Below are 9,616 nucleotides of genomic sequence, written 5' to 3' on the forward strand. Positions count from 1 at the left end.
ATGAGAAAACTGAGGCTCAGGGAGAGGGAGGAACTTGCCCAAGGCCAGCACAGGCCGGGAGGGGCGGGACAGAGGCTTGAACCCAGAGTCTGGCACTAAAGGTAGGTCTCTGGACGTCACACTGTTCTGATTTGAAGTCATTAAACCTCCACATCCCCTTGTTTGGAACCTTGTTATCTCTTATGTGGAAGACATTAAGGACGTCATAACTTGTCTCCATATCTCCTATCACCTCTTTAATTTATTACGCATATAGTGAGGGAAGTCTTCCCAGACCACCCTCGTCTCTTCAAAAAAAAAACCCTGGAATATCTCCATGTAGTCAGATACTCAAAGCATCAAAATACCTTTGCAAGCTCATCCCCCCACCCCAGTACACCTCCAGAGCTGGAACAGGCAGGGTCCCCTGTGACTTCCACACGAGCACGTGCTGCTCTGCTCTGCGTGTCCGCTGTCCTCTGTTCTCTCCGTGCGCTGTCCCTCGCCACCTTCCGTCGCAGACCTGGGGCTGTGGGATCCAGGACCTCTCTCTGCTTCCCCTAAACAGAATGTCATCTCTTTTGAACCCTCCGAGTGTCGGCTCCTCTCTCTCACAGTATTCATTATAGTGTATGTATTGTACTTCTGGTGAGTTTCTAGTGTATTAGCCTTTCACTGCTCATAGTGTGCCCCTTGCTGTGTAGCGATATAAGACATTTCATACAAATTTCGATGTGATTTAAATAGTTTTATGTGCCCAATTATAAATTCCTCATATTCTAGTATAATTTGAAAGTTATCAATGCATTTAGGAGGAGAACACCTTTTCCAGAAGCAAAACCACGACGCTGCCAAAGAAAGAGCAGGGCGCTTTCTCTGCCGAGACCCAGAAGGACGTACCAAAAGACAGGGCAGGTGCCTCGCCGCCAAAGGAGGCTGCGGGAGACGCCGGCCTCGGCTCGCCTCTCGTGTCTTCACTGGGGAGTCCATCATCTATAGAAGTAATGAGATGTCAGTATCTTTTTTTTCTTTAGTTGAATATGCAATAGTTTTTATTACAATTCTCATATGAAAATATAACTTGAAGACTCATTTGAGGGATGTATTAAGAGTATGGGCAGTCAAAAATTTTTTTTTAATTGATGCTCAGAACTTGATCTTTGCTAAGTTGACTTGGAAGCAGCGTTACTGAAGTTCGCCCTTGTTCTGTCCGCTCCTTCAAGGGTGCTTTAAGGCATTTCTAAGTGTCCATCCTTTCAGTTACCATTCAAGACCTACATGAGTAACACACGTACTTCCTCTCAAGTGGCTATTCTTTTCTAGAATATTTTCATTGTGCTTGCGACCATGGTCACCTCGGATAAGCACATACTCACAGGTGCCCATGCCTTGATTTGATATGAAAACTTGAGAATTCATTTACATTAAGATTTATTGCATTTATGAATTTCCTCATCTCTACATGAAGCGATTAGAGCAAAGCCTTTGCAACCATGAAACTCAGACGTTACGCTGTGACAGCGCTGGCTGTGACGTCGGGGACTCGGGTTGCTCCGTTAGTGCAGCGCCCACCGCAGGGGATTCTGTATGAAAATGTTTTGAATGTTCTTATAGTTTTCTTACATTTTAATTAGAATGTAATTGTAACTATGAGAACATGTAATATTTTTAAAAGTCATAATATTTTAAACACAATTTGGTCTTGATTTAGTGGTGAAAGTTTATCCTTTTTAAATAGGGTAAGACGAGTGGACTTGATAAATCATACCATTTCTAAAGCAGACATCAGTAACGCCTGCCATCTCTTTTTTGTGTTTTGTGAGGTAATATAGGTACGGAGGAAGTAACAGAAAGGGATTTCACTCAGGATCATGACTGTGTAACAAAATCCATATCATCTAATGCAAGAGCCTCATCACCTGAATCCTTAAACAGTAAATACAGAGTTGGAGAGCCAATAAAGTCACCAAAAAACAGGGAGAAAAGTTTACTATGTTCAAGAGAAAGTTGCTCACCTCTTCCACACTCACTCTCTTCGGTAAGATTGTATTTTCCTTGGTCAGGTGTATTTGAACAGGGGAAATCACTCTCTGTAATCAAGCCCACAGTGCTCATCTACTTGGCTTAAGGCTTTGTGTCTGGTCGGGAAGAGGGGACCTACTGGCCAGCAGAGCAGCCTCAGCGAGTGGCAGAGACTGCGGAGCAGGAGGAGTGGGAAGTGTGGTGCAGCGGATGTGTTTCTGCTGGGACAGTGGCTTCTGCAGAGGGGCGCGTGCTTGCCCCTCAAATCCCCGTTTACTCTCTGGATTCGAACAGGCTTCATCCTCCACCAGCGCTTCCTTCAGATGTTACACTAACTCAGAGTCTGTACCTTTTAGTTACTAAGTCACTAAATGAAAGGTGACAAAGCCAACTGACAAGAATTGCAGTTGAAAACGGTATGACTATAGCATTTGCTTTAGAGTTTTGTAAGGAACCTTAAAACTGGTAGGTAAATGGTATGAATATTAAATTTAATATATTGAAAAATTCCTTTCATGTGTTGTTATATGGACCATGTCTTAGTAAAATATGTAGGTAGGCTCAAAAGTCTTTTAAAAAGACATTAGAAATAGGAATCAGTTATGGGTTAAAGTGAGAGAGATAGGTAAAAATGCAATGTCTACAAGGAATAGATTTGTATTGAGGTGTTTGTTTTTTTTTAAGTTGTGGATACTTTGGTATCAATTTATAACCCCGCCCCCCGTTTTTGCTTGGGTCGTACGGGTGGCTTAATTTGGAGACTTCTGGAGTAGGAACCAATCCACATAGCTGATTGCCAAGCTACGAGAGCTCACCGTAAGTGGGCACAGCTGAAAAAGCGGTGAGTCGGCCAGCGCTGCAGTCAGATCCCGCCCCGCTGCTGCCGCCTGTGGGACATCTCGCCAGTTGACGATCCCCTCAGCAGCTGTTTTTCCCATCAGTAAAATGGGGCTGTGAAAAATTAAACAGGCTTTCACCTGATACCTTGTAAATGCTCAAATATTTACAGAGTAAATTCTCTCAATGCGCAATTACCTCTGTATACAGAGATTTTTTTTGGGCTTTCTCTTTGCACATGGATAGTGAAGTAGCGCAACATCACGCTTGGCCCACCCCGCCCCGCCCCGCCCCCGCGTCCACCATTTGTACCACTAACGCGGGCGCAGGTTTGGCCACCACTGGGCCAGCTGTGAGCATGGCCGGCGAAACACTAACAGTGCTCCACGGCGCTTCAGTGAGTGTGGTTCGCCCCGCTGCACCTCGCCTGGCCTGGCTCTCTTACTTCCTAATTCTGTTGGCCCTTTACTTGCCCATATAAATTTTAGAATGTTTGTCTAAGGAAATAATTACCATTTCCCAGTATTGATATTGAGCTTTCTCATCCACATATTTCGTTTTTCTCTGTACTTTTTGGTCTTATTTCCAGTAACGTTGTACCAGATCTTCCACAGAGAAAATAGTACTACTTGTTAGATTAATTCCAAGTGTTTTATGGGTTTCCTTTTTACTGTATTGAAAAAAACTTTTAAAAAACTTTTCTGGGTTTACTTTTTTGCTTTTGTGTAAAAACACTGTTGATGTTTTCTACCTCCAACAACTTTGACAATTCTACCAGAATCGCCCCCTAGATTCTGCTGGATTTTCAACAGAGACAGTCATAACCTGTTGTGCACGATAACTTCGCATTCCATTTCACGCCCCATACGTTCCAGTCTTTGTTGCTGAGGTGACTGCGCCCCCCTCCGGCGCGATGTCAGGCGCCAACAAGCGGGCAGGCTTAGCCGCCGCTTCGGTGAGACGCCTGGCATCAAATAGATGTTCTAGTTTTCTATGGGCTCTTATTTTTCTTTTTAATTGAATAGGCATTGAATTTTAGCAGCAAAGGAATTAGTACCTCGAAGTTTAAAGTAGTTTTGGTTTACTTTTTGGGAACTTTAATTTTTTACTTTGAGTTTCTAGATGTCTTGTTTACTCATAGCCCAGGTAAACTCCTATTAATAGTAATACTATCGTGAAAGGAAAAAACAAATTCTGTGGTCCTTAAACAAGAAACACAAAATTGCATTAGCTTTTCAGATGTAAGCAGTTATGGTTCAGGAAAAAACTGTTCATGGAAATTAAACCTCCAATTAGCAATGAAAATTACATACAAAGCAAGAGAGAGATCTGTATCTATGGTAGTAGAGCATCACTTTCTTCAAGTTAAGATGCTCTGGTAAGAATCGATTACTGGCCTGTAATAATTATCATAGTATTTTAATATTTCCAACTTATTATCTGTAAATGTGCTGTTTAAAGTATGTAGGATAGTGTGATCATGGAAAAGAGCTGACATTTTTAAAATGGTAAGTAGCAAGGTCTTACATAGTGAAGCTAGAGCTGCTGAACCACCTACTTGCGTATTTATAACTAGGGCTTTCTGGCTTCATGATTATATAGAAATTTGGTTGAGCTTTTTGTCAGTATAAAAGTTCATCACTCCTTCAACAAAAATATTTTAATAACCTGAAAATACAGAAAGTGAAGACAGTATTTCACAGCGCAGAGAGGGCTGGGCTCGCCCTTGACCTGAGCGGAAGGGTAAAGGGTGGGCGCTCACAGGCCAAGGGAGAAAGAGGGGCCCTCGAGGTAAAGGAAAGGCGCTGGAAGAAGACACCCATGTTCACAAAACAGGAAAAAAGCTCATTTAACTGGAAGAAAAGAAACCTGTATGTTAAAGCAGTAAAACATGAGGTTAGATGAAAAAATATTTTTTAAAAGTGTATTTTATTGATTATGCTATCACAGTTGTCCCATTATTTTTCTCCTCTTTCCCCCTCTGCCCTGCAACCCCCACCCCCTTAGTTCATGTCCATGGGCCGTACATACAAGCTCTTTGGCTTCTCCATTTCCTATACTATTCTTTTTTTTTCCGATGCAAATGGAGAACTTTGATTGCTTAATGTCTTACATTTTTAAAATTTTTGTTCAAGTACAGTTGTCTCCATTCCCCCCCCCCCCGGCCTCCCACCCTCAACCCTACTCCCCTTTGGCCTTGCCCATGGGTCCTTCGAACATGCTTCTTGATGACCCTCCCCTTCTTTCCCCTGCTACCCCTCCCCTCTGGCCATTGTCAGTTTGGTCTTTATTTCAGTGTCTCTGGTTCTGTTTTGCTTGCTTGTTTGTTTTGATTAGGTTCGACTTACAGGTTAGATCATATGGTATTTGTCCTTCTCTGCCTGGCTTAGTTCACTCAGCATAATGCTCTCCGGTTCCACCCATGCTGTCACGAAGGGTAGGAGCTCCTTCTTTCTTTCTGCGGTGTAGCATTCCATTGTGTAAATGTGCCACAGTTTTTGGATCCACTCATTTACTGATGGGCACTTAGGCTGCTTCCAGCACTTGGCTATTGTAAATAGCACTGCTATGAACAATGGGGTGCACAAGCTCTTTTGAATTGGTGTTTCAGGATTCTTAGGGTATAGATGTCTTAAACGTATAGATTGAAAAAGAGTTTAGACTTTCATTTTCTACAATTCTCCATTTTCTGACTCAAAGAAATCAAAATCCTAGTAAGGAGGAATTGAAAGCAGGAGCAGTCACAAAAGCCAGCTGCAGAGTATCCCTGTGACTTAAGGTGGAGATTTGCCTAAGAACTCAGGTGACGTGCAGCCGTGTCAGAGAGGAAAGAGGGGCGGGGAACCGCCGCAGAGAGGGAGGGACAGCACAGGCAGCTCGCCAGCTTTAGGGCTGGAGAAGGCTGCGCAAAGGCGAGTCAGAGCGCTTGTGGCATTCTTCCAATTTCTGGTATGTACTTCAGGGAGCTCCTTCAGCATCTCCGGTGTCCATGTCCAGTGAAGGGGGAGAGAAAATAGGATGCGCCACGCCCGGCGACCCTGCTCACGGATCAGGTTTGTACTCACAGCCTCGCTTTGGTTTTTAAGTCACTCACCAGAATGATATATTTTAAGTCATACTAAATTATTCAAGTTCGCTAATGTCAAAATGAAAATAAGGAACTAGATAGGATTTAATGCACAGTTGTCTAAAATGATGTAAATAATTAACTGAAACAAATGTTTTTTTCCATAAAAGCAAGAACATCTTAGGTCATCAAGATTATAACACTATTAATCATTTAACTGTCCCTCAGGCCCTACACACCATCTTAGTCGCAAACGGATGTACATAGAAGATGAAACAATTAATCCTGACGAAATAAGAGTGGAAGAGGAAGAGGAAGAGGAAGGGAGAGCAAACTTGCTTCCCCAAAAACTGTCTAAAATTGAAGATGGAGATCACAAAAGTACGTATAACAAATGCATGTGTCAAAATGAAATTATTTGTGAAGGTAGTTTCTTAGATGTCGAATGACTCCACCGAACAAATCCCTTTGTACAGACACCTTGGGTTAAATCCAAGGAGGATGCTGCTTCACTGCCACGTCCGCCTGGCGTGAATAATGCAGGGGGGCCCTTTTCACGCATCGGGACCCCTTGGCTTCTGCTCCCTGACTGCCACACGCAGGCCACGGTGCTCAATGGCGGGCTTACCAAGAAAGTAGTGTGTTATTAAATACTTGGGTTCCTAACATGAAAGTAGCTAAAACCAGTTACAATAATCTAAAAACGTTCCATTTTAATGTGACTATTACTGCTTTAATACCCAAAAGGTTTTTTATAAAACTATTTTTAAATTAAAAAATAGGATGATGTCTGTGCCTTTCATTTCATAATCCTTAGATTACACATAGAGCCTGAAAATAAGATTTTGTTCTCAGCCTCATGACAAGTAAGGATAAGGTCATAAAAATGAGTATTTTAATTTTGGCTGCTATCTTCATTTTTTAGCGTCTGAAAGTACATCTTCAGTATCAACAAATGACTCTTCTTTTTCTGGGAAAAACTGGGAAACTGAAGTTTCAGATGTAGGCATGGTGTGTGAGCAGTTTAATACAGAATTTAAGAAGAAATTTAATGTGAGTTATTTGAATCATACCAAATAACATGATAACACACCATACTTTCCCCTAGACTATCCCCTTGTTTGACCTTTTGGCAATGGAACGCCCATCCGTGAGCCCGGTCCTCCCCGCGCCCTGGCGAACACCTTCTGTTTCACGAGGGAGCTTCTCCTCCACGCTCTCTGCATTATCCCTCTCCTTTTTCTACACGGCCTTTCTCTTAGTCCTCTTTTCCTTTTTAACATTTTGACTCTTCCGTGACTTCTCCTCCTTTATGATCTCACAGGGGACACAGCTGGTGGGGGCACTGAAGGGCGGGCGGCCCGCGCCAGCGCGGTCCCACTTCCCCGCGGCTTGACCAGCTCGGTCCTTCCGCGCCCTCAGCTGCTGAGGTGCCGCTGTGCTCCCACCTGGTCTACCCAAGGCGGGCCTCGCCTGAACAGGGAAGCCCTGGTTCTCATACCGGGTGCGGCAATAGTAGGTTTACAGATAGGTTTCCAGTCATGGGCAAGAGAAACACAGTTTATTCTTGCATTAGGACGTTATTAATTAGTGTATTGTTCTCCATAGGAACTGTAAACCTACTTTTGCCACACCCTATATTGTTATGCATTTGTGGCTAGATATAATTATATGTTTTTGTGAAAAATGGTAATAAATAATTGACTGACTGACTTTGAGGCCATGTTCCTGAAGAGAACTGTAATCACGAGCATCTTTAAAAATATTGTAGTCTGGTGTCCTTACGAAAATAACTAGTTACCAATTCAGCCCTTCATCAAAGTCTTTCTGTTGGAACCAGACACTGCTCTTAGCTTACTTATATTAACACTTTAGTTGCAATCACTCAGTTCTTAATTTTACACTTTTCTAAGTTCTTAGTCCTTTACACTTCATGGAAAAGGCTTTGTTCTTAATATAGTCTTGGTTAATTATTTTGTAAATAATATTTTTCAGATCCACCAAAAATTGATGGATTACTTCACTAAGCAGTCTTGGAAAACAGCTCAACAACATCTGAAAACAATGAACCATCATATTCAGGAATACAGGTATGTAATAAAATCTCTTCCGAACACTGTTTTCTGAGTGCTGTCTTTAAAAATAAACTCATTTCGTTTAATAGGACCCAAAAACTTGATAAATTCCAGCTCAGCATCATAGAAGAGTTGAAGAATTTTGAAAAAGATTCACAGACCTTGAAAGATTTGGAGAAGGAATTTGCGGTTTGTGCTTTTGAGAATTTAAAAATAGTTTTAAAACCTCATTTTTAAAGAGCTACCCTCAGGAAAACCTCTACAGACGTTCTGCTTTTAGAGCCACCATAAAGATTTTTAGTCAGTTCCATATAAACACACTTAAATGACAGGCATAGTGTATGACGAATACCTATAATAATAAAGGAGCACTCATAGGAGATTTTACTTTCAATATTTTTTATCTGAAAGAGTTTATGACATCTGTCTTAGCACACAGCCAACTTGTTTGATTAGAAATAAGAGGAATGTAGTAAACTTTTAAGTTTGTGTTTTTAATCATATTAAAGTATAACTAGTTTTGTATTAACATTTAGGACTTTTGGGAAAAGACAGTTCAGAAGCTCATTGCCTATCAGAAATGTGAACAGGAGAGGTTAGTATGGCATCTTTCATGATTGGAATCTATAACATGAGATTTCAAGTGAACAACTTTATACTATTTAAGATTTTTTAAATTAAATACAAAGGTAACATCTCATTACTTCACTTGTTAGGCTTCACCTGCTGAAAGCCTCATTGGACAAAAACGTCTTCTACACCACTGACCATGAAGAAACGATTTGTGTGTCTGAGGTATGCATTTCCTATTTTTATCTAGTTTCTCTTGGTACTGGTGAGTCTGTATTTCTGCTGGGAAAATTTTACAGTAAACTTCATGGGGCGATATATTTATTTTACAGATGTGCTTCATGAAGGAAGACATGAAAATTCTGCAAGACAGGCTTCTTAAGGAAATGGTAAAGCAACTGTCCACTTTGGATTTCTCAAGTGGGATCATCGATCATGCTTTTATCTTTTAACAAGAAATTCTTTCACAGGTTTTCTTTCCTTTGGGATTGACAGGAGGCAGTTTTAGCTCAGTGATTTGTTATTTAAATTAGAATACTGGGAGCATATTTATGGTAAAATAATGGGGGTGGGTTTAAACAGTTGCTCCTAAAGAACTGAAAGACTATCAATTTGCCAATTGAACCATTCTCTAGAAGAATGATTTCTTTGTACCGTGTCTGAGAGCTGCCTTCTCAAGCAGAAAGGGTGTCAGGATCCCCGAAAAGAATTGTTGTCCACCTGGACTACCAGACTTCTCTTACATAGATTTGGGGATAAAACTAGCTGATCCTCCGCAGGTCTAGCAGACCTGCAGTTGGTTCTGGGAGGAGGAGAACCACTGGGTGGTGTCTGAAGGCGCTGACCAAGCGGGTGTGTCTTGGTGGTCTCCCAGAGGGGGACGGGGTTCCTGCGCGTGCCTGGGTCCTCATCTCTGTATGCAGGCTGTTAATGCGCTTAATTCATTTTAACAGAAGCGCGACCTGCTGAAATGGGGGAAGAGCAGGAGGTTTAGCTTGAAGCAGACAAGCTAACTAGATTGATCCTTGTTGAAACTGTTTCCTAGAGGATACTGAGTTTAGTATTT

General features: G+C 41.8%; 1 protein-coding gene across 1 annotated transcript in view; it reads left to right on the forward strand.

The window, feature by feature from the left end:
• Positions 1–8,747, forward strand: part of SYCP2 (synaptonemal complex protein 2) — a 48,803-nt gene extending 40,056 nt beyond the window's left edge. Inside the window, exons 32-39 of the mRNA XM_054573339.1 lie at positions 792–990; positions 1,812–2,017; positions 5,801–5,891; positions 6,134–6,286; positions 6,831–6,958; positions 7,901–7,995; positions 8,070–8,169; positions 8,697–8,747. Coding sequence (XP_054429314.1) covers positions 792–990; positions 1,812–2,017; positions 5,801–5,891; positions 6,134–6,286; positions 6,831–6,958; positions 7,901–7,995; positions 8,070–8,169; positions 8,697–8,747 — 1,023 coding nt within the window. The remainder of the gene's footprint in view (positions 1–791; positions 991–1,811; positions 2,018–5,800; positions 5,892–6,133; positions 6,287–6,830; positions 6,959–7,900; positions 7,996–8,069; positions 8,170–8,696) is intronic.
• Positions 8,748–9,616: the final 869 nt, after the last annotated feature.

Source organism: Pteronotus mesoamericanus, unplaced genomic scaffold (genome assembly GCF_021234165.1).
Source record: "Pteronotus mesoamericanus isolate MK-2021 breed Mesoamerican mustached bat unplaced genomic scaffold, CSHL_Meso_final contig_25, whole genome shotgun sequence".
NCBI classification, from domain to species: Eukaryota; Metazoa; Chordata; class Mammalia; order Chiroptera; family Mormoopidae; genus Pteronotus; species Pteronotus mesoamericanus.